Genomic DNA, 25952 nt, shown 5'->3' with positions numbered 1-25952 from the left:
TAAGTATTAATTTTAAAATGTAAACATAAAATATGTTTAAATATAAACATAAAAACCTCATTAATTTATATTTTACTTATTTAGAAATCATAAGAGAGGATACTTTCCATTTTTTATTTCCTAATCATTTCTTGGGTGCTTCTAGATTTGGGACTGTGCTTAGAACCCTGATTATAGTAGCCACAAGTGTAGTCCATTCACTAGCTGCCTTTCTCTCTCTAAAGCAGATTTGTTATAGATAGCTTGCCAGTTCCTTGTAAAGTAGAACTGAGACCTCTTGTTTCTATATGGTTACTTCTTAAATAATGTAATTTATATGATTTTACTCCTATTGATTTTATTCATTTCCTAATCATTATGACTATGTTATAATTTTTGTTGTGCTAAAAAAAACCAGACAAACCCTGAGCTAGAATTGAGGCCCTACTGAATTAAGATACTGGCTATAACTCAGATCAGTTTTACCCATTGCTGGAGCACTGTTAAGACAATCAGGTTAAATTTGTGATAAACATAAACCCAACCTCCCAGCACCGATTCCCAGGTCTATTACTCTTGCACTCACATAGACAATTCTCTCAATGACTTCTTTAGCATTAGTCAAATTGCAAAAATCTGGATACTCTTCATTATTGCTCAATTTACTATTTCCTGCCAATCTATATTGGCTTAGTTTATAAATCTGTGCTATAACTGGATGATAAAAATTAATTTCTTTATAAATACTATCATTCAGATTTTTTACTGTCAGATATTTCTCTAAATAAATATAAATTACTGACTTTTTTCATGTACATAAGAAAATTGTTTACAGATACCCAAAACAAATAATTTTCTCAAAATGGAACAAGACTTAATAGGAAATAAAATTTGTCATTAAGCACAGGATATTAAATATGCTTTATAAATTAAATGAAAAATATTCATGTTGTTTTAAGTACGGATTTACATGATTCTGATACATCAATTCATAACACTTCCACAAATGTTTTAACTGGTCACACTAAAAATAACTATAGAACACTAATTTGCTCCATATAACAGTATTCTTTTAAGAGAGGAAGGAGAAAGGACAGTGAGGGGGCAATCTGTTAATCATAGTTTTAAAAAAAACAAGCTTCAGGTACAGGTCATGGACACATACCATTATAGCAATATAGTGTCGGTATGGTAAAGGAAGGGGGCCATCCATCCGCAGCATATAAAACTGGCTGCGCAAAAAAGACTCTAGGTATTGAGCATGTAAACTCATGACCTGAGTAATGTTGTCCAGGCGCCCAGATGTAGAATATTCTTCCACAAGGAGGTTAGTACGTTCATCCACTGTATTTGCTTGGACAACCTAAGAGCCAAAAAAACCAACAAAGGGGAAAAAAGGCAGTTATTAATAAACAAATATATTCTTTGTTAAGTCAAACAGGGTACAAATTGATAAATTATGGAAACATTAAAACAAACGAGTTATCTGTTAATAAATCCTAAAAATTCTGGAAGTTGTTTATTCTTCGAACATAAAAATAAAAAAAGGAAAAACCATTCTCATTTTTTGGATGTTATACTACAATGTATTACAAAGACAATGTTTGTTTGATAATTGACATTTGCTGTTTAACTGCAAAATTGGAGAAAAAAACAATTCCATCTGCTTGGTCAGGCCCAGCAAAAGATTTCAAGAGCTTACTTGCCTAGCTGATGGAATTTGTGCCTAACCACAGCATTTGGTCATATGAATTTACAAGTCCATCTCAGCAACCTATGAAATCAAATAGTCACAATGTCTTACGTCACTGCATCTTCAGTCCGACCCCCTCCCCCTTTTACCGAAGGCAATAATGAGTAAACCTAAAAATGCATCTATTTTTAGCGACTAAGAAAAATGCTACAAAGAGTAGGAGGGTGTTTACTGAGGGAAAATGACACATATTTTAAGGGTAATAATGATTGCAACCACTGAATCTAAGCAGTCATTATAGACTTCTTTCAGACCTGGTGATCAAAAGAAACTTCCTAAGGAAAAGATAATAATTTCATGGGGCTTTGGGGGACTCCTGGCTATAGAATTACTATAGAGGAAGGCTCTAAAAACCAATGAGAAACACTAGATCAAGCAATTGTGCTTAAATTCAGAATATTCACTTTAAAATCTAGCTCTGCCTCTTATTAGTCATGTGACCCTTGGCATGTCACAACTCCACTTTAACTTGCATCCTCATCAATAAAATGGGCATTATAATATTTGTACTATCTTCCTCAAAACTGTCATGAACAAAGCACTTTATAAACCACAAAGCTATACAAACTTCCACACTTAAAGAATCTCATTCAGAATGGGGATGATCATTCTAAAATGTAATACACAGCCTTTGAAAAATGCTGTCGTGAACAAACGACATCCCTGTCCAGGCAATCTGAGATCGAAGCTCTCCAAAGGTAGCTAGGTTGTTCTCAGATGATGGCAAGCATACAGACTGATACTGGATATACACACGAAACCTTTCTAACCTGCCTAAAACAGGCCAGCGTTATATGCTACTGGCATGGACCTTCAAAAATCCAGGTTTCACATCGGATTGACAATTTAGTGGAAGAAATCTACATAAAATGTGAGTTATTATAAGTACCTTTGATAAGTGGCTTATAAAGAAATCCCTACCTTTTTTATACAGTTTACCAAACAATAGGTATTTGCTGTTGTTCAGTCATTTCAGTTGTGTCTGACTCTCCATGACTCCATTTGGGATTTTTTTGGCAAAGAAACTGGAGAGATTTGCCATTTCCTTATGCATCTCATTTTGCAGATAAGGACCTGGGGCAAACAGGGTTAAATGACTTGCCCAGGTCATACAGGTTGTAAGTGTCAGAGGTCAAATTTGAACTCAGGTCCTCCTGACTCCAGGCCTGACACTCTATCCACTGTGCCACCTAGCTGTCCTAACAAGCATTTATTAAGTTCCTAATACTCATCAGGCACTTGTGCTCATGATAAAAAGACAAAAGTGAAATAGTTCTTATCCTCAGGGTGCTTACATTCTATCAAAGGAAACATGTACATATATAAATACACAAATATATGCAGAAAAATTCCTAAATATTAGTTAATGGGAAGGTGGGGGTGAGGAAAGATTTCATCTAAGGTAGCACTTGAGTTGATTTTGATCAATGAACACAAATTACAGGGTTTATAATGCAAATTTACAGAAATGATAAATTTGTGAAATTATGCAAAAAAGGTATGAATTGTGAGGAAATGTAAATTGAAATAATGTAAACAAGAATCTTCAATTTTAAAAATTAACAAGCATTGGTCAATTTGGCCATTTTCTCCTAGGTGAATAAAAAGAGCAATAAGAGATCAATGGTAGCATGGAAAACAATTATGCCAACCACAGGTGGCTCTTTTGGAACAAAAAGCTACTGAACTACTTCATGCTTTACCTCCCATCCCCACACATACCTTCCCATAGCTTTCAGCATAAAATATATTCCAAGGGAGGGGCATTATGGATATAGCACATACAAACAACCTCATAGTGATTGGTAAGGTTCTCTTAGGGTTGGCAACATAATATAGTAGAAAGCACTAAACTGCGAATCAAAAGAACAGTGTTTAAGTCTTGACTGTTACTACCTGTACTTACTTGGCCAAGTCACTTAAATTCTCTGAGCCTTACTTTCCTCTAATATAAAAAAAATAAAAACAGTATAGTTCAGTTAGTAGTATCCTCAATTCATAAAATTGCTGCGAGGATTAAATTAGGTGAAAATTAAAATGGATTTATATCTATATACAATCATAGAGGGTGTGTGTGTGTGTGTGTGTGTGTATACACCCATTTATAAGCCAAAGCATTTATCTTAGATTGCTGGGAAATTCCAGAGCACATTATAAGAGGGATATTTTGTGAGTGTCTGGAAAACTGAAGTAGTGATCATAAATAGCCAACATGGTTTCAATTACACTCCATCGCCCTCCTTTCCATTCCTTCCCTCAACAATGGCAGAATAATTTCATTTCCTCAGAACAGACTAGTGATTTCACTGGTGGATTCAGAATTGGTTAGCTAGACCCAAAGAGTCATCAATATTGGTCCGATGTTACCTTGGGAAAGCTCTCCAATAGAGAACTCCCAGAATCTATGCATGGCCCTGTATCATTTGCCACTTCTATGGATAATTTTGACAAAGGTATAGATGGTGTATTTATCAAATGTGCAAATGATGCCATTTGACAGATCTAAGAGGAACAGCTAAAGCACTGGATGACAAAGTCAGAATCCAAAGAAATACTGAAAAACTAGAATGTTGGAAGAAAGTAATGAGATAAATTTAACAGATTCAAATGTAAAATCTTATACTTGGTTTAAAATAAAAAAAAATCAACTTCAGGAATATGGAGTGGGGGTATTATATCTAGGTAAATTCCTTTGAAAAAGCTCAGTGAATAAATATGACTGTCAAAATAAAGCTAATGTAATCACAGATTGTATTAAGAGAAACATTGTGTCCAAGATTATGGAAAATCATGTTCAATCCTAGATGCCACTGTTGAAAAAGGACATCAATAAACTAACTTTCAAGAGGAAGGTGACTAGAACTTCTCTACCTTTGGGTCATATCATATAAGGATAAGTTAAAAGCATTAGAGACTTTTATCCTAAAGAAGAGAAAATTTGGGGTGGTCAGTTTCAAATATCACACTGTCACATATTACAGACATTAGACTTATTTTCCTTTACTCCAGGAGGACAGAACTAGTGGGAATAAGAAGAAGCTACAGAAAGGCTAATTAGTTAGGAATTCAGGGAAATTTCCTAACAATTAGAGCTATGCAAAAGTGGAGTGGGCTAACTTGAGAGTAGAAGATTTTCCCTCATTAGAGATTTTCAGCAGAAAATTGATGAATATAGGTCAAAGATGCTTTTGGAGAGAATTTTATTCAGTTAAGGATTGGAATAGATTACCTCTGATGTTCTTTCCAATCCAGATACTATGCGTCCTTCAGGCTTTATTTGCCTAATTAAGTTTTAATATGTTTATACTGCTTCCCAGAAGGTAAGAGATAAGAAACAACAAAATATAAAGTATGAGTATCTATTTAAAAAGTTGAGGGTGGGAGTGATGTGTAGATTGTAGAAGCAGACCCATGGATATAAGAAATGATTACTCAAAGTTGGAGTGTGAAATAAGAATCAGAAAAACTAAGCCATAAGAATTTTCTAAAAAGTGGTAAACAGGAATGATTTAGCAGAAGAGTTGAAAAATTCACATACATCATTAATAGCATCCAATCACAACACTCTTACAGCAAAGTAAAATGAATCTTAATAAAAATTTATATTCAGTTTAGTGTGTTCTATTTAAAATATCAAGAAACCAAGCAACCTATTTCCCTAAAAATTACTAAAAATTTATTTTTTTTTGTTGCCTAAAGAAGAACCCATGAATCAGGAAAATAAGCTTTAGCAGAACGCTCTATTTTCGAATGATGCCAGATAAATAAGTATATAAAGGGATTTATCACAATGAGACAGTAAGAGTTAGTCTTCCAAAAAGTATATTAGAATCAGGGAAAAATAGATACTTAGGAGAATCTTGTTTATATGCCACAAAAATCTAAATTAAAAATCTTTGGTTTGGGCAACAAAAGACAAAAGTATTTTATAATAATTAAAATTTTGCTCCATATGCAATGGAAATTCAAATGCTGACTAATCAAAATTTATTCATTTAAACTTTAAGAAACCTTATTTGTGAGATACTGAAAAAAAAGACATAAAATTTAAATTAGCAAGTCTCCATGTGGTTTGGACACATTTACTTCTGGTCCCAGTAACATAACTAGAGAAGAGATCAAACATAATTTTATTTTTAAAAACCCTAAGATCACAGATTTGAGAGTTGGAAGGTTATCCCAATCCATATTAGTAAGGAATTTTTACTCTAACATTTTTGACAAGTGGTTATATCTAGTTTCTTCTTGGATAGGAGGAACCCAACACCTCCCAAGGAAACCTAGTTCACTTCTGCCTAGCTTTATGTTAGGAAGTGGTGGTTTTTTCTGTTTTGCTTTTGAGTAAAGTCAAATCAAATTAGCCTCTTTGCATCTTCCACTGAATAGTTCTCTGAGGACAAACAGAACAAGATTAATCTCTCCTTCCATTTGACAGCCCTTCAAATATTTTAACATAGCTATCATATATACCTTTAATCTCATCTTCTCCAGGCTATTCCCAGTTCCTACAAAAGATGCCCACATGACATGTGAATCCCACTGAGGCCCTTTATCATTTTGGTTGCGCTTCTGTGGGGCAACACCCATTTAGTGACTAAGGCTTTAGAAAATGAGGCAAAGAATGACCTCTTTAAAAAAAAAATTGATCTGGGAGAGGAAGAACCTCAGGGTTTCTGGCCAAAAAAGAAACAACCAGTTATTTGCATTCATTCTGAGCCAATCAGGGACCAAAAAGTGACTAAGTAGGGCTTGGTCTAGAATCAGAGTGGGTTTAAGGCTGGTGTTTAAGAGAAGAAACCAAAGGAAAAAATAAAGTTCAGATATTAAAATTTATACTGAATGGGTGCTTCCTCGGTCAAACTGAGACCTATTAAAGACCTTAACTCAAAAAGGCCAAGGTCTCTCACTGTATCTGGAGCCCTCTTCAGTCATCCTGATTTATATCTTGCCACTGGATCCAGATGGCTCCGGAGGAGAAAGTGAGGCTGGTGACTTTGCACAGCCCTCCCTCACTGAAATCCAATTCACTTTTGCCTGTCATGGCATCATCTCCTTGATGCTTCATATAAATATTCTACATTAGACCACATCTTGTCACACAATTTACTACAAGGTCCAGGGAATAGAGGATCCCATTCTCCCTAAAAAGCTGTTCAATTTGGCAGAATAAAATGCGTGCCTTAGAAGATTCCTTATGGAATATGTCTTCCACTTGGGTGATTAAACTGTGATCTGACAGACCTTATTTCCCCTTTTTCTTGCTGCCACTGCCACTGCAGAAACATAAGTTTCAGAAGACCAAGGACTGAAATTCAGTACTTTTCTTTGTTTCATGGATTACTATTGACAATGAATTTATCACCATATCATCACTGGCTAATTGGTGATGTACCTCTCCACACTTAGTGAGTCTGGTCCTTAGTAAGTAGACACTTGGCTGCTAGCCTACACTGGAAGCCCTTCTAGCACTGAAGAACCCACCAGGACTGCTTTCAAGGCAAAGACTTCAACAACTACTAGCTATTAGGCCCTATTCTTCTACCTCCTTTGTCTCTCCTTTCTAAAAACTGATTGATTAGGCTTGACTCTTAACAGTCACCTAGCTTTCCTTTTAGATTTTGACTTGAAAGGGTCTCCTGGACTTCTAGAATCTGTCTCCTTAATATTCAGCTAAGGAAACTGGAACCTAGGAACTCTCAGTCCTGCCTTTCCACAGAATACATAATCCTAGATTCCTGGTTATAGAGATAGAGATAGTCTCTGATGTGGCTTCCTATCAGAAATCTTAAAATTAATAACCCATTGGAAGTCTTTCTTTGGCATCAAATAGTATTTTCTATTCCTGTTTGAAAGAAATACAATAAACTGGATTTTTATACCTAGTTCTGCCCTTACTCTTTCCATCAATGCCCTAAATTGGCATCAGGCTTCAGGACATAGGATTTATAAAAGTTGACTTCCATGGTTCTTTTCTTTAAGCCCAGCAACCCATCTTGCATTTCCAACATGGGCCTCCTTCCTAACGTGATCTGATCCTCCTCTTGTTAAGGTAGCCCTCTTTTTTTAAAATGATATTTTATTTTTTTCCAATTACAAGTAAATACATTTTTTTTATATTTTTAACCAAATAAATCTTGAACTATTTTTTCATTATTAAATTTTATTTTTAATTTATAGAATAAAGCAAGCAATTCCATAAGATAACATAACAATAAAAGATGATTGCACATGAAACTGTAAGTCTACTATGCACAATTTGCTACTGCTTTCAAATATACAACAAAATGATCATGTAAAATGTTTTTCTTTCATCCATCCCCCCTTTCCTAGAGATGTCACCATTACACACAAAAAATTGTGTATATACACAAATACACACATAGATATACATGCAAAATTATTCTAGACATATTTCTATTCATCAGTTCTTTCTCTGGATGCAGACAGCATCTTTCTTCATATGTCCTTTGTAGTTAATTTGGGTATTTATAAACAGTCAAAATATTCACTCAAAGATGTTCTTCAAACAATATTGCTGTTACTTATACAATGCTCTCCTGATTCTGCTCATTTTGCTCTCCATTATTTCATGAAGTATTTCTAGGGTTTTCTAAGCTTAGCCCTCTCTTATGGCAACATTTTTGTTACTGAAAAAAAGGATACCCATAGCCACAGCCTTTAGATCAAGGGTTCTCAACTGAGTGCGTGTGTGTGTGTGTGTGTGTGTGTGTGTGTGTGTAATAGCTACTTTAATTTAGATACATACATATAAATATATATGTAAACATATAATTTTTTAAAAGAGAGTAGAAGTATGTATGTAAAATCTCTGAATGTAACATAGGAAGAAATTGGTGACACAATTGTCCCCTGAAATTAATTACTTCACTCTTCACAATCAATCATAGTAATAATTAGTGAAGCTTAATATAGTACTTTAAAGCTTCCAAAGTACTTTACATATATTATCTTATTTGAGTCTCTCAACAACCTAGTGAGATAGATATTACAGGTATTATTATTATCCACATTTTCAGATGAAAGAATTCAGTTTATTTCTCTGATATATTAATCTTAGGGATAAGCAGGATTTAAATAGATTAAAAGGAGAAAAGGTAATTGCAGAGTAAACATTTCATACCACTGCTCAGTCTAATTTTCTAGATCCAGAAAGATAGCAAATAAAGGATTCTGTGATATGCCATCCAAGTGAAGGCTAAGAACCAATCAGTTGATGAGACATAACAACTGGTGAGGTAACATTCCCTCCTTATTTCATGCTCTTTCAAAAGCTTGATAAGGAAGTGAATAAGTGACTGCTCCATTTAGAAAATATCTCTTCTTCAAATTCAGATGATCTTATAAATACTAGGAAACTGGCCAGTTAAAAAGAAAGCAAAACTATCAACTTATCAATGCATTTTAATACTTCAGAGGTGTCCTTTTCAGAAAAAAATACCTATTAAATAGCTGACATAATAATAACAATAAAAATAATTACAATAATAACTAGCAATTTTAAAGTACATAAAAGGATACAGAGTGCCTTACAAATGTTATTTTTTAAATCCTCAACTTGGGAAGTAGGTGCTTTATTATACTCATTTTACAGATGAGGAAATAGAAGCAGACAAACCCTAAGTGATTTGCCCAGGATCACATAGCTAGTAAGTGTCTAAAGCTGGATCTGAACTCAGGTCTTCATTCCTGTGCTCTATTAACTGCACCCTCTGGCTGCTACAAGTGATATAACACATTTTGTTTTGTTTTTCCCTGCTTTTTGGAGGGGGGAAGGTAAGGCAATTATCCACATTTAAGTAACCTGCCCAAGGTCACACGGCTAGTTTTTGTGTTAAGTGTCTGAGGTCCGGATTTGAACTTAGGTCCTCCTGACTTCAGGGCTGGTGCTCTATTTACTGTGCCACTTAGCCATCCCACATTTTCATATTTTCAAACCTAATTGTACAATATTCTAATAACCAAGGTTATTCAAATTACAGAAATTTTACAATCCCAAGAGTCAGACTGTTAGGATTATGCAGTTTAAGTCAGGTTTCCTACTTACAAATGTATCTCAAACTGTAAAATACTCGTACTTCAACATTTCAAAGAGAGAATTTGGTCTTTGGTCAAGGCAGTAATGTTCCTAATTTCTCACTGTAATTTCACAAGACAGGTTAACTTACCTCCTTCTCTGGTATAAAGGCACTTGGTCCTCTTGTTGAAGGCTGAGATACTCTGATTCTTTTTTCCTGTTTAAAAAAAAAAAGTTACAAACTATTACCGGTGTCTTCCTAGAAAAAGTTTTATTTGTCTTATACAGTCATTGCAGAAAGTTTTAACATACGCATCTATAGAAGTGCAGCCTGCAATACTCTAACAGGTTATCTCCTACATACATACTAAGACAATATAAATTCCTTGACAAATGAAACCTGAGAGGTAAGTTTATTCACTCATCCTCTGACTACCAATAGCACATAAAGTGTTTGTCGGAGGTGTTTGCCAGTGTGCCAGAGGATATCCTGGCGAAAAATTCAAATGGAAAGGAGATTTTCCCTAATTAATGGTGATGGTCTCCAGGTGCTACTGTTTATGGATATTATGTTGATTGCATCCAGCCCTGAAACCTACTGTACAGAGCCTAGTAGGAAAAAGCATAATGGATGAGGAATGGATATTACCCAGACTGTCACATGTAGCAAGATAGTTAAGTATACGAGCATATATTCCTACAAATACCATAGATGGACAGACAGCGAGTGAAGTTCACAATCAAACAGGACAAGAGTTAGGTATGTCATCCCTGAGAAACTATGGTGTACTTTTGGATGATATGAAGCTGTTTCCTCCCACAAAGGTCCATCTTATGAACACAGATGTTCTCCCAGTGATGCTATAACTACTACAAATTATAGACCATCACAATCACAGAAAAGCTAAATTTCAAGTTACAAAAAGGACAATGGAAAAGATGCATTACCAGCTATGATTTCCGTGTCTTTTGAAATCTAAATGACACCCTCTACCCCTCCAGATCTAGATCTCATCTGTTGTCTTTTCTACTTTCATATCTCCCATTTCTCCTCTCTACTTGCATGGCCTAGTACAGACTCTGGACCACTGCAGTAGATTTTTCTAACTGATGTTCATTCCAATTCACCCTTCCTTCAGCTGTCAAGATGATTTTCCTTAAGTGTAGGCTGGCTCATGTTATACAACATCTGCTTTCCCCCATTCTCTTACTCAACACACTTGAGTGGCTCCCCTATTCCCTCCAGGTTCAAATATGAAGCCTTCTATTTGGCAATCCTTGACAACCTGGTCCCTTCCGACCTTTCTAGCCTTCTTAACATTTTCACTCCCTTCTACACACTCTACACTGCTCACGCTGTGCACAGAATCTCCAGATTCCCTGCATTTGTTCTGCCTGTCCCCCAGGAATAGAATATTCTACTCTACTCTCCTCCACCTGAGCTTGTCTGGCTTCTTTCAAGACTCAGTGCAAATCACAAGTGCTGTAGGCAGGTTTTCCTGGACCCCCGCAGACCCCTAACCACTATAGCCTCTGAATATATATTATACATGCCTGGTTATTTACATGTCTCCCTCAACAAAGGTAAATTCCTTGAGTGCAGGAAAAACATTTTTGCCTTTCTTTATATTCCCAGCACCTGGCACAATGTCTGACACTTAAGCAATTAATAAATGCATGTTGACTGACTCTAGCTCCACTCATAGAATCCCTGTGATTCTGAATAGTAGATGGCCCAAACCAGAGGTCCTTTATCAGGCTATCACTCCCTCCACTCCTCATACCTACTCACAGCAAATCCTTCCCTATTATGTCCTTATACCAGTTTAACTTAACTTTGCATTTTGCATTCTAGAAATCCATTCTATAGGTTTAAAAGTGCCCCTATTAGATCAGTGTTCACCCCTCAATACCTTCTTTTTAAATTTAATTTTCTTTGTATACATTATTTACCCCAGTAGAATATAATCTCTCTAAGAGTGAAAAATGTTTAGGTTTCATCTTTTGGCTTATAACCGAAAGCATCTATCACAGTGCTTAAAACATAGTAAAAGCTTAATAAATGCTTGTTAAATTGAACATAAACCAAATTGTAAAAATACCAAAATGAACTACATTTGGAAAATTGTTAAGGTTAATCAATTTACTGGTCATTTCCATCAGAGGATTAAGGCTAGCAATTCCTCAAATTATGAGCTTTAAATAAAAAATGAGAATAAAGTCATTAGTCTCTCAAAAGGTACTCCCAGTGAAAATGTCCTGCTATTTTGTAGGCTATTAAGTACTTGATTATTAAGTTCTTAAATTCCATTTTCTCTCATTCTTTCTTTGGTTTATTTTCAGCTAAAAAGCAAAACCGAAAATATGCAAAATGCTATTCTCTAAGAGTTAACTGTTTACTCATACATAGCTCTCTAATTAGCAAATGAAAATATAAAAGTGGAATTTCACTTTTATTTATAGTTTTATACAAGGGATACTTTTACAGAGTTTTTCTTAAACAATCTGTTCAATATATAGAGAATACTGCCAAAACAGAAATATTTTACAGCACATTTTATGACACAATTCATAACTAATTCCTCCATTAAGAAGATTTGCTTAGTCTCTAAGATATCAACACTCTTTGAACCACAAACTTGTAAATTATGCCAAACAGAAAACACAGACAATCAAAAAGAACTCTCAGTTAACAGTCTGACTTTAAACAACAGGAACACTGTATTGTCCACTTCCTGACCATAACACTGGTCAATAGTGTAGGTTAGCATACTCTCCATAACCTGGCCCCTTCCTACCTTTTCAATCTTCTTACATTTTACTGTCTCAGTTTTGTTTTAATGTGCATTTCCTTCATTATAAGTTATTTAGAATTTATTTCACTTGGCTGATAACTTGCATTTCTTCTTACTGCACTGGAATTATTGGAAAGGTTCTTAATAGTATATATTAGTAATGAATATGGCAGATTAGAGGCAGCAGAGAATTCAGCTGAACCCTCAACATTCCCCTCCAAACAATTTTAACATAAAACTTCAATTAAAATTCTGTTGTGGCAGATGCAATAAAAGGTCAGGGAGAGACATATTTTTGGCCTAAGAAAACTTAGGAGGTCAGCATCGGAGACATCTTTGACATCAGGGTGGGAAGCCTGTCCAGAGTGCACATGGGGGGGGAGGGGGCCAGCAACAGCAGCTGCTGCAGCAGCTTCAGGAGCTCTGCCCAGGGCCATTCTGGGTCACAGTTCCAGGGCAGAGTCAAAAGAATGAAAATTGAAGAAAATGTGAAATATGTCATGAGAAAAACAACTGATCTGGAAAACTGATCGAGGAGAGAGAATTTAAGAATTACTGGACTAAATGAAAGTCATGATCGAAAAAAGAGTTTAGACATTACATTTCAAGGAATTATCAGAAAAAACTGACTCAATATCTTAGATCTAGATGGTAAAATAGAAATGGAAAGAATCCACTGATCACTTCCTGATTTACCTAGATGGTAAAATAGAAATAGAAAGAATCCACTGATTACCTCCAAATGTAAACTCTCAGGAATTTTATAAACAAATTCCAGAACTGAACAGAAAATAAATCAAGCAGCCAAAAAGAAACAATTCAAATATAATGGAGCCAGAGTCAGGATCACACAAGACTTAGTAGCTTTCACATTAAAGAAGCAGAGGGTTTGGAATATGATATTCCAGAGCACAAAGGAGCTAAGATTACAACCAAGAATCACCTATCCAGCAAAACTGAGTATAATCCTTCAGGGGTAAAAATGGAATTTAATAAAATAGAGGACTTTAAGCATTCGTAATGAAAAGATCAGAGCTGAAGAGAAAATTTGACATTCAAACACAAGACTCAAGAGAAGCATAAACAGGTAAACATTAAAGAGTAGCACAAGGGACTCAATAAAATCAAACTATTTACATTCCTATTTGGGAAGATGATACATGTTACTTTTAAGGATTTTACCATTATTAGGGCAGTGAAAAAGAGTTTAAAAAGAAAGAGGGCAATGGTGTGTGTGTTGATTATGTTGGAATGATTTCCAAAAAAATGAAGGGTGAGAAAGAGGGATGCACTGGGAGAATGGGGGAGAGGTGGAATAGAGAAAATTTTCTCACATCAAGGAAGCACACAACTAAGAGCTTTTACAATGGAGGGGAAAATGGAATGGTGGGAGGTAGGCAATGCTTGAAACTCACCTTCATTAGAATTGTTTCAAAGAAGGTTGGTGCCTCATTTTTCTCTCCTCTATTATTTTTACTATGTGACTTTTTACAATTAGGGAGCTTATCCATTTAATAAGAGGCAGCTTAGTGTGGAAGAACCCAAGAAGAACTGGGCTCAAGTCCAAACCTCAATCTAGAACATACTTCATACCCTGGCTTCTTCCTATCTTTGCAGTCTTCTTATACCCTCACTTCCCCCTCCCCATGTACTCTCTGATCCAGTGCTGTTTCTTAACAAGACACTCCAGCTCTCCACTCTGGGCACTTTGACTGCCTGTCTCCCATTCCTGGAATTCTCTCCCTCTTCTCTGTCTCCTGGCTTCTCTGGCTTCCTTCAAGTCTCAGCTAAAGCTCTACCTTCCTCAAGAAGTCCTTCTTAATACCTCTTAATGCTAGTGCCTTCCCTCTGTTCATTATCTCAAATTTATGCTGTATATTTTGTTTGTACATAAATATTTGCAAATCTTTGCCATTACAATGTGAACTCCTTGAGAACAGGGACTGTCTTCTGCCATTCTTGGCATCCCTAGCACTTACTACAGTGCTTAGCACATACTAGGCACTTAATAAACACTAGTATACTGGCTGGTGTTAGTTTATACTGAAACAAAGCTTCTTGCAATGTTCACAAAGTTCCACTACTTTTAAAGTGATGCAACAGTAATAGTATTAAAAACATGATTTTTTTTTACTTTGTTTTAAAGAAACATTCCCTATCTACACACTTTTCTATTCCTTTAGTTATGTCGGACTGTTTTAGTTACTTGTAAAGAAATTAGTTTATCATATCAAAATAAATTGTTTAGTAACAGAATTTTTGTTTTTCTCTATAACTAAAAAACCACAATTCTCCCACAGGTCAGTAGTTCACCTCTGTATTCATAAAATAAACTCATATATCTACATGGAGATAATCCTGAGGGAATTTAATATCATTTTAGTCCTCCCTTTCTCCCTAACATACTTTCATTCAATTGCCTCCTATCATTATAGTAAATGTGTGGTTGGGGAAAAAATTAACAATTTTTAATCTATGTAAATAAAACAAAATCAGGATGATAAATATACTGTACATCATAACCAAGCCAATATGTATGATTTTTAAAAGTATTTTGGATTATCCATTCCACTGACCTCTTGAGATAATGGACATGGTGATCTCATTGGTACTTCCTCTGCTGAGGAAGCTCATATATCTCTGTGCCTTCTCCTCTGAGACTCTTATCTGTGTCTTCATAAATCTTCTCAAGGAGAACCTGCCCTACACATGTGGCACCTTACTCTGATTCTTCTAATATTTTGTAGGAACCATTATAACACTCTGGCTCAGTCCTAGGATCTCTTCCCTCAAAATACCCTTGAGATAATCTCATTAGCCCTCACAAGTTTAATCATTTCTATACAGATAACACCCAAATCTCTGTATGAATCCCTAATACCTGAAGTTTATAGGATCATTGATTTAGGGCTCCCAGGAATTTCAGAAACCATCTGTGCCAGTACTCTCATTTAAAAGAAAACTGATGTTAAGTGACAGTCATAAAGTTAGTGGATGGTACTGCTAGGATTTGAGGACAAGTCTTTCGACTCCAAATTCAGCAAAATCTTTCCATTATACCACACTGCCCTCCACTGTCATCTCCCTACAGGATACACCCACTTGGACATGCTGGCTCTCAAAGTCAACATGTCCAAGACGGAATTCATCATCTTTTCCCCAAAACCACCCTTCCTGCTCATGTCCTTAATCTCTGTGGAAGGTACCACAACCTTCCCAACTGTACTCAGAACCTTGGGAGCCATCTTCTACTCTTCCTTCTTTCCTTTTATTCACGGGGTTGCCAAATTCTGTCACTTCTACCTCTGAATCTGGAAACAGTAAGAACTGGTAGTTTGACAGCTTTAGGATAGAGGCCTTGGGAGGGGCAGGAAATGGTAGCAACATGGTACGGGACAGACCAATACTGAAGCACAGCTCAGAACAAGATAGCCCAGACCCAAGGGATCAGAGGTTCCTATCACTCTGTCCTGTCCTGAGAAACCACAAAAGTTCCTGAGCTAGATATCCAGTATTCTGAACCTCAAAGATCCAAGAGGACCTAATTTGAGGAGGTAGAGGTGCACACAAAAGTACAAGAGGAGGCACAAAATAAAGAAGTACTGAGTTAATCAAAGAAAATACCAGTACAAAAGTTATTACAAACCTAACTCCATGACAACTGTAAGCAGAGAGTATTTTTAAAAATGCATTTCCCACAAGGACTACATAAATTCCTAGAAGAAATGAAGAGATAGCAAATGAAATTAAATTTCCTCTTTGAAGAAAGAACTGGAAGGAGAGTAAGTAGTTTACAGGAGATAGTGGAATACCTTCTGCAAGAAAATGAGTTCCTTGAAAAGTAGATAGATCGGGCAGAGTCAAGATGGCAGAATAGAAGCAGGACCTCCTTGCGGCTCCCACTTCCACCTCCCCCAATCCATGTAAAAAGGGGACTCTAAACAAACTTTGGAGCTGCAGAACCCACAAAATGACACAGAGAAGCTAACCTTCCGCTGAGGACAGCCCGGCAGGCTGGCAGGAATAGCCCAGCCTGGCAGGCTGGCAGGAATAGGCCAGCGCAGTGCTCTGGGAGCTAAGCCCAGCCCCAAGCCTAGGCTTTAGCCCCAGGGCGGGCCTGACCAGCCATTGGCCAGAGGGACTCCTGATCAGCAGCAGCTGTGGCTGTTTCCAGATTCACCAACACATAGATGTGAAGGACAAAGTGAGAGGTCAGTGAAGTCTGGACTTTGGGACCCAGTAAGTGGGAGTGCATGGCTTTTGCCCCCGGGGCAAGAAGCCCCTGAGACCCTGGCACAGCCAGCCAGCACCCCATTGCAGCTTCAGCTCCTGGCCTGTAGAGTGTAGGGGGTCCAAGCAACAGTCTGAGGTGTAATTGCTCTTGCTTTAACCTGCTTGGATCTGGATTGCAGTCTAGGGTGGAGGTCCTGGGGTGTGTGTCCAGCTTGCCAGAGCGTGTGGAGACCTCAGAGAGGGCACCCATCTAATACCTCTGGCAGCTGAGAAAACCCCAGCGTTTGGGATGAAAGCTCCCCTGTCTGGTGGCAGAGTCCTACTGTGGCAAAAAGCCCAGGGGTCAAGTGACTGAGGAGCGATATGACCAGGCAAAGGAAAAAAAAAGCAGACAGAAGATTCCAACATTAGATTACTATTTTGGGGACAAAAAGGAGCAAAAGCATGGAACAGGAGGAAAACAGTGAAGTCAGAACTCCTGCACCAAAAGCTTCAAAGGAAAATACAAGCTGCTTACAGGCCATAGAGGACCTTAAGAAGCAGATAAGAGAAGTGGAGGAAAAATTGGGAAGAGAAATGAGAACAATGCAAGAAAATTATGAAATGAGAGTCAACAGCATGACTGAGGAAAATCATAGCTTAAAAATATACTAACTCAAATGGCAAAAGAGGCTCAAAAAGGCAATGAGGAGAAGAATGCCTTAAAAAGCCAAATTTGCCAGATGGAAAAAGAATCTCAAAAGCTCAATGAGGAGAATCATTGCTTCAGAATTAGATTGGAGCAAATGGAAGCTAATGACTTTATGAGAAATCAAGATGCTGTTAAACAGATCCAAACAAATGAAAGAATAGAAGGCAATGTGAAATATCTCATGGGAAAAACCACTGACCTGGAAAATAGATCCAGGAGAGATAATTTAAAAATTATTGGACTACCTGAAAGCTATGACCAAAGTAAGAACCTAGAAATCATCCTCCAGGAAGTTCTCAAAGAAAACTGCCCTGATGTTGAGCTTGAAAGAATCCACCGATCATCTCCTGAAAAAGATCCCCAAAAGAAAACTCCTAGGAATATTATAGCCAGGTTCCAGAATTCCCAGATTAAGGAGAGAATATTACAAGCAGCCAGGAAGAAACAATTTGAATATTGTGGAAACACAATCAGGATAACACAGGATCTGGCAGCTTCTACACTAAGGGACTGAAGGGCTTGGAATATGATATTCCAGAGGTAAAGGAGCTGGGATTAAAACCAAGAGTCACCTACCCAGCAAAACTGAGTATCATGTTTCAAGGGAAAATATGGTCATTCAGTGGAATAAAGGACTTTCAAGCATTCTTATTGAAAAAGCCAGAGTTGAATAGAAAATTTGACATTCAGATATAAGAAGCAAGAGAAGTATGAGAAGGTAAACAGGGAAAAGAAATCATAAGGAACTTATCAAAGTTGAACTATTAACATTCCTACATGGAAAAACAATAATTGTAACTTATGAATCCTTTCTCAGTAGTTAAAGGGAATTATATATATATGTCTATATATGAGGGTTTATGGGCATATGTTTACAGGTATACATAGATAGAGGGCACAGGACCAATTTAACAGGAAGGGATGATACTTAAAAGGTGAAATTAAGAGGTGAGAGGGGAATATAATAAGAGGAGATGGGGAGAGACAGAATGGGGTAAACTATCTCATAGAGAAGAGGCAAGGGAAAATGGTCACAATGGAGGGGAAGAATAGGAAGGCAAAAGGGAATGGGTCAACCTTATTCCCATTGAATTAGGCTCAGGGAGGGAATGAAATACACACTAAATAGGGTATCTCACCCTACAGGAGAGTAGGGGGGAAGGGGATGAGGGCGGGGATGATGGAAGGGTGAGCAGGCTGGGGGGGGAGGGAAGTTGGAAGCACCCACTTTTGAAAAGGGATGGGATCAAAGTAGAGAATGGAACAAGTGGGAGGTGGGATATGAGGGAGGGAAATATAGTAAGTCTTTTACAATATATCTACCATGTTATTGTTTTGCATTGGCCACACACATACAATCTATACTGAACTGCTTATCTTCCCAGTAAGGGTGGGTGACAAGGGAGGAAGGGAATGAATCTGGAATTCAAAGTTTTAAAACCAAATGTTTAAATATATATATATACATATATATATATATATACTATTATTAATACTATTTTACATGTTATCGGGAAGTGTAAAAATACAGGCACTGGGGCATAGAGATTCACTGGAAAAGTCGAAAGGGGTATGGGAGAAAATATGGGAGAGAGCAGATTGGAGGAGGGGATATCCTCTGGGACTGCTATTTTGGGGGCAGTGGGTAGGGGAAAAACAGAGAGAAAATTTGTAACTCAAAATCTTGCAGAAATGAATGATGTAAATCAGAAGTTAATAAAGCATTAAAAAAAAAGAAAAGTGGATAGATCAAAGACAAGTCAATGACTTTGTGAGAGAGCCAAAAAATATTAGAATGAAATCAAAAGACAATAAATAGAAGAAAATATAAGATATTTGATATTTTAAAAATAGACCTAAAACAGATTAAGGAGAGCTAACTTAAGAATCATTAGACTCTCTAAAAACCATAATTAAAAAAAAATTCTGGAATCTACTGATCACTTCCTGAAAGGAATTAGAAAAAGAAAATCTAAAGGACTGTCAGTCAAAATCAAGGGCTCTCCCATCAAAGAAAAAAAATCTATAAGCACCCATAAAAAGCAGTTCATATACCAAGGAAGTATAGTCAAGATATTACATGGTCTGGCAGCTTCTATGAATGAGAGAAGACCTTGGAATATATTCTAAACGCTAAAAGATATTTGATGCTCATGGACAAGACATACTAGCTATCTAACCTCTCTGTACCTCAGGCACCTCTCTGGCACTGGCAGATGTGCATTAGTATAGTATAACCAAGAGTAACAGTTGGGTATAATGGAACAGGGAGAAAAAATGGACCTATATGAACTTATGCACAGCGAAGTGAAAAGAACATTGTGCATAGTAACAACAATGTTGTAATGATCAATTGTGAAAGATTTGGGTATTCTGATCAATACAGTGATCCAAGACAATTCCAAAGGATTCATGATGAAAAAAAATGCTACTCTCCTTCAGAGAGAGAAATGATAAACTCTGAGTACAAAATGAAGTATAATTATCTTGCTTTTTTTTGCAATATGGCTAATATGGAAATATTATGCATGATATCACATGTATAACTAGAATATTGTTTGCCTTCTCAGTGGGGGGCAGGGAAAAGGAGTGGGGGTGGGGTAGGAGGGATAGGAGGAAGGGAGAGAATATGGAATTCAAAATTTAAAAAGAAAGTTAAAAGTAAATTTTAAAAAATAAAGTGTGCAGAGGGGACAACAAATAAAAGGTCAACTGGGAAAATGTTTTAACCTGAATGTAAACAAGCAAAGAAACAGGTATTTATAGCATCAATCACACTCTGGGAAAATTGTAGACGATATCTTAGATAAAGCTGGAAATGTAAGAATTTTAAAGGTTAACATTTAAAGACTGACAGAAACCAACAAAAAGCCATTGGAAAAATGAGTGAATGGTACTCTTAAGTTCCTATAGCATCTTGTATAAATGATTTAAACAGGAAATACAATTATGGATCTTCTATTAATGAATAGAAAAATGTCCCCGAGGACCTAAAGAAATAGGAAAGCCAGATACCATGTTTTTAAAAGTTCATTTAAAAAAAATCAGTGTAAGTACATAAGCATAATTTAACTCCATATATTTCTATCCATAAAATGTCTTTTTTTTTACACACCAATATTCTCCTGGATATGCTATATTGCTGTAAATCACTGAATTGTGATCTTAGAAGAATCGCAGGTAACCCAAAGAGCAATGAGAACTATGAGAAAGCTGAAGGATACTGCATAACAGAAGTCAAATAATGGCATGAAGCATAAAAGATGAACTCAATGATCTGCAACACAAAGAAACTAAAGACCAAGATTGAGAAGGAAGAAATATTCCAGAGACATAAAATACCAAACGTGAACAGAAAAGAAGTGATGGTGAAAAAGGGGATAGTCACATGTGAACCACAAAGACTTCCAAACACACCATGTAGTTCTTCTATGGAGTATATATAAAAAAAAATACAGTCAAGAATTACATAGGATGGGGGCAACTAGGTGACGCAGTGAATAGAGTACCGACCCTGGAATCAGGAAGACCTGAGTTAAAATCTGACCTCAGACACTTAACATTTACTAGCCATGTGACCTTGGGCAAGTCACTTAACCTCAAGTGCCCTACCTTCCTCCCTCCAAAAAGAAAAAAAAGAATACATAGGATCAGAGGGTATGGAAAAACTGTGATGTGCACTAATGATATAATTTTGAAAACAAAATCACTGTGACATGTGAAGGGTAAAATTAAATTTATATAAAGTCTGAAACTTATGGATTGCAACATTTTACCTTAATATTAAGAAAAGATGATGTAGATAGGAAAATACTTGTTATTGATAGGTTATCTCTTAGTCATCTGTGTGCATATACAGCCTGACTAATAACTAGACAAATTTTTATTAGAAAACACAGATAAGAATGAGAAAAATGTGATGTAACATTAAGAACAATTTAACCTGGACTTATTTAAATAGGGTATTGAAAATAAAAAGTGGGAAATGGACAACAAAAAGGACACTGACACCAACTAAAATAACTTAATCCAGAAGTCAAATTATCACAATAAGTAAATCAACATCTTACTTGAGAAATAGAGAGAGAGCTAATGAAGCCAACCCAAAAGAATATAAACTCATCTGTAAAATCTTAAAATTTAATTTAATTAGTTTAAAATCTTACAGTTAAAATCTTAGAGCAGATAGGTGGCACAGTGGATAGAGTACCAGGCCTAGGGTCAGGAAGACTCATTTTCCCAAGTTCAAAGCTGGCCTCAGACACTTACTAGCTATATGATTCTGGATAAGTCACTTAACCCTGTCTGCCCCAGTTTCCTCATCTGCAAAATGAGCTGAAGAAGGAAATGGCAAATTATTTTAGTATCTTTGCCAAGAAAACCCCAGAGTTATGAAGACTTGGCCATAACCAATAAGCTACTAAACAACAAAAAAAAATTTACAGAAAAGGAGATGAACAGTTACAAGCATTTTTGTCCCATAAATAGAGAGAAGAGCCATCCAAATATTAAGATTATTCAGGATTCTTTGGAAGATTCTTTGGAAGACTCTGTTCCACGAGTCTCTGATAATAAATATCAGTCAAGGAATAAAACTAATATGTATACAAGTATCAGTCACTATGGTGAAGGCTGAGCATCCAGTAATGCATCTGAATTGGGAAGGGGTTTCCCCCAGACCACCCTACAAGATTCTCCTGTTAGTGACAACACTGTGCTAAGTGCATCAAGCTCCAAGGCAATGAAGAGCCTACTGAAAGGGATCTGTAATCATTCAAAGGCTTTTGGCCTGTTCGCCAACACAGGACAGACAAAGCAGATGATAACTATTGCCCAGATTCCAACATGTATTTATATGTACAATACAGAGCTTATCCAAAAGTAAATCTACCTAGAACAGCAAGTACAGTTTGCCGAGCTGTGCCCAGTTTGAAAAAGAAGAGAATGGGCTGGATTGTTTTCAGAAAATTGTAAATTTTCAAAATAACAGTAATAACAATAACAACTAACATTTATATAGTTCCTGCTTATGTGCCTACACTGTGCTTATCTCTTTTGATCCTCACAACAACCCTGGAAGGTAGGTGCTGCTATGATCCTAACTGTACAGATAAAGAAACTGAGGCAAACAGAGATTCAATGTCTTGCCTCAATGTTCATACAGCTAGCAAGTTTTTAAGGTTGGACTTGAACCTAAGACTCTCTCACTCCAGACCTGGTGCTCTCTCCACCACCACTGAATTGCTCAGGATTTCCATGAAAGCCAAGGTCTACCTTTTCAATATTAATATTTTACCAATTTTGCCACATGCCAGTGAGAGGTGGAATATGATTGCCTCTGAAGAATCAATCAATAAACATTTATCAAGTGCCTACTATATGCCAGGCACTATGCTAAGCAATGGGGATATAAGAAGGGGCAAAAGACAACCCCTGCCCTTGAGGAGTTTACAATATAACAGGGAGACAACATGCAAACAAACATATACAAAGCAAGCTAAATACAGGATAAACAGGAAATAATAAACAGAGGGAAGACACTAGAATTTAGAGGACCTGGGTATGGCTGCCTGTAGAAGGTAGGGTTTTAGCTCAACTTAAAGGAAGTCAGTAACTGGAATGAAAGAAGGAAGGCATTTCAGGCATGGAGGACAGCCAGAGAAAATGCTCAGTGTTGAAACCGAGTGTTTTGTTCATGGAACAAACAGGAGATCAATGTGTCACTGGATTGAACAGTATAGGAAAGTAGGAAGAGGCTAGGTTATGAAGGGCTCTGAATGCCAAACAGAGGACTTTGTATTTGTTCCTGGAGGGAACGGGATCCCTGAAGCTTACTGAGTAGTAGGGTGATGTGACTGGACCTGCACTTTTGGAAAATCACTTTAGTGGCTAAATGGAAGATGGATTGGAGTGGGGAGAGCCTTGAGGCAGGTAGACCCACGAGGAGGCTACTGCAATGATCCAGGCATGAGGTGATGAGGGCCTGCCTGTGATAGTAATGGCAATTAAAGATTCCCCTGTATTGGCTTGGTTTTTAAATTGATTGTGTTAAAACCCAGAGTTTGTTAATCCCACCTGTGGGATGGGCTTGTTGATGTGAAAAGAAAGTCCTGAATTGGGAGGAGCTGGTGACGTAGATTTGGAGAGACACGAGAGAGAGGCGGAAGATCTTTTTGGAAGCAGCACCTCGTGGAGAGAGAGAGACTAAGAGAATTGCTGGTGGCCGCTTTGAATTGCCCTGGACTTTTGAGACCTGCCCCCTGAGCTGCCAAGGACTGAGGAGACATGGCTGTTTTGCTGGTACTTTGTCTGTCTGTTTTGATGTTATTTTGCCAGATTTGTCCACTGGTGAAAGACTGTTCTTTTGTTGAAGAAGTCCTGGAACCTGGCTGTTCGCTAAGAAGGCCTGCGACTGTCCTGCAGACAGAGAGTGAATACTGTCCACTGGTGAGGGACAGTACTGTTGTTGCAGGGGTCTGGAGACTGTCCTGCAGACAGAATGAATACTGTCCACTGGTGAGGGACAGTACTGTTGTTGCAGGGGTCTGGGAGCCTTTCTGTTGGTTCAGAAGCCCTGAAGAAGGATTTTCTTGTTGTATGTTTACAGAAATCCTGGGAGAGGGCTTTGCTAATGTGTTCAGGGGTTCTAGGACTGTTCTACAGACAGAGGATAAATTCATGAAGGGACTGGCAATGTATCTTGTGGCTTTGCTAAGCCTTGTCTCCCCAGGAACTAAGATTGCTGAGAACTTGCCTCGTGTCAAGATGAAGAAAAGACCTCCATTTGGGTATTAAGTGCTGTGTTTAAACTTGATGTAACTCTGGGGTAGATTCAATTGTGATCCAGGGGTGGGGAACTTTTGACCTTATGTTTGGAAACTAATCTACATTTGAGAAGAGGGGCTTTGTGGTGGACTTAATTAAGGTATAGCCTAGGGGTGGAGAAGTATTTAGAACAGAGACTTTGTAATTGATTGAATGATTGGAAGATCCTGGGGTGGGGTAGTACTTGGAGATTATTTAATCACACTTAGTAAACGCTGTATTTGGAATGATGTCATGTTTTGATCTTCTCTGTTCTTGGTTTGTCACTAAATAAAATAGAGAGCACCTATGCTGGTATTTTGAACCTGGGAAGTTGCCTTCTTTTGGCATTACATTACACTGCCCTAGAACAGTAGAAGTGTCAAAGGAGAGAAGGGGGTATATAAGAAATGTTGCAAAGTGTGGGAACAGATTGGAGATGGAAGGTGAGAGACAGTGAGGAATCCAGGATGACTCCTAGGTTATGAACCTGAGAAACTGGGAGGAAAGTACTGCCCTCTACAGTAAGTAATAGGGAAGGCAGGAGGGGGAGAGTATTTAGGAGGAAAGGTAATGAATTCTATTTGGGGCATATTGAGTTTGAGATGACTGAAAAGCAGTCAAGAGATGGCAAGACTGGAGTCAGCAGAGTTTGGAGCAGAATCATTAGCACAGAGATGGTAATTAAATCCATGAGAACTGAGATCACCAAGTGATGTAGTATAAAGAGAGAAGAGAAGACAGACCAGGAAAGAAGCCTGAGGGACACCTGCAGTTTGAAGGTCTAAGCCTTCTGGAAAGCAATTTGTAACTGTACTTTAAAAATGTAATTCATACCTTTAGACCTAGAGATCCTACTGCTAGGAATATATGCTTAGGAGGTCAATGAAAAATTAATGGTGTCATAGATGCCAAACTAGCTATAGCAGCATATTTTAGTCATACCAAAGAATTAGAAGCAAATTCAATGATCATCAACTGGAGAAAGCTACATAAACTATGGTAAATGAATGTAATCTCAGTGTGCTATAAGCAATAATGAATGAGAGAAACTTAGGAAGATTCATCTGAAGCAAAGTAAGCAGAACCAGAAAAATTATATATATATATATATATATATAATGAACACAATGTAAATGGAAAGAACAAGAAGAACAAAGCAATCAAACAGAATGCTGCAAAACTTGTCAAACTCTCCCCTGCGTTTTGACAATGCTTGGCCTCAAAGACAGAAGGCATAATTGTCATGAACACCGCATATGATGTCAGCCTTTATCAACATACTACTTAGTTTTGCTGAACTTTTCCCCCTCTTTTTCATTCCTTATTATAATAGAGGATTCACTGGCATAGGAGAAAGTAAAGCTGCACTGGAAAATGAGTACTATAAAAACAAAAGATACAAGTGAAATTTTATTTTTTAATAGAAGAAATAAATCACCATTGGCTATGTTAAAAAAAAATCCATCCTGCTTCATTAGTCAAATATATTCATTGAGCACTTTAAAATCTCAAGTATACTAAAATTATAAACATTTAAAAGATCAAATCCCTTCTTCAAGAAACTTACAGCATAAGAATAAGTTTGGTTCATCAATCACACTTCTAAGGGAAAGGCAACACAACACCCATTTTGAGTTTTAGTTGTGGCTACACATTCAT

The 25952-nt window shown here is 37.0% G+C and overlaps 1 protein-coding gene across 2 annotated transcripts in view; it reads right to left on the bottom strand.

The window, feature by feature from the left end:
• Positions 1-25952, bottom strand: part of SESN3 (sestrin 3) — a 90281-nt gene that overhangs the window by 30761 nt on the left and 33568 nt on the right. For both annotated transcript variants that reach the window (XM_069079810.1, XM_069079809.1), the window contains exons 2-3: positions 9919-9984; positions 1145-1342 (exon numbers count right to left, since the gene is read on the bottom strand). In XM_069079810.1, coding sequence (XP_068935911.1) covers positions 1145-1342; positions 9919-9984 — 264 coding nt within the window. The remainder of the gene's footprint in view (positions 1-1144; positions 1343-9918; positions 9985-25952) is intronic.

This window comes from Petaurus breviceps, unplaced genomic scaffold (assembly GCF_028583685.1).
Source record: "Petaurus breviceps papuanus isolate PSGF00001 unplaced genomic scaffold, PetGlider_PUasm1.0 91133, whole genome shotgun sequence".
Classification (NCBI taxonomy): domain Eukaryota; kingdom Metazoa; phylum Chordata; class Mammalia; order Diprotodontia; family Petauridae; genus Petaurus; species Petaurus breviceps.
Note: the sequence above shows the minus strand (reverse complement) of the source record. Positions and strands in the feature narration are given on the sequence as shown.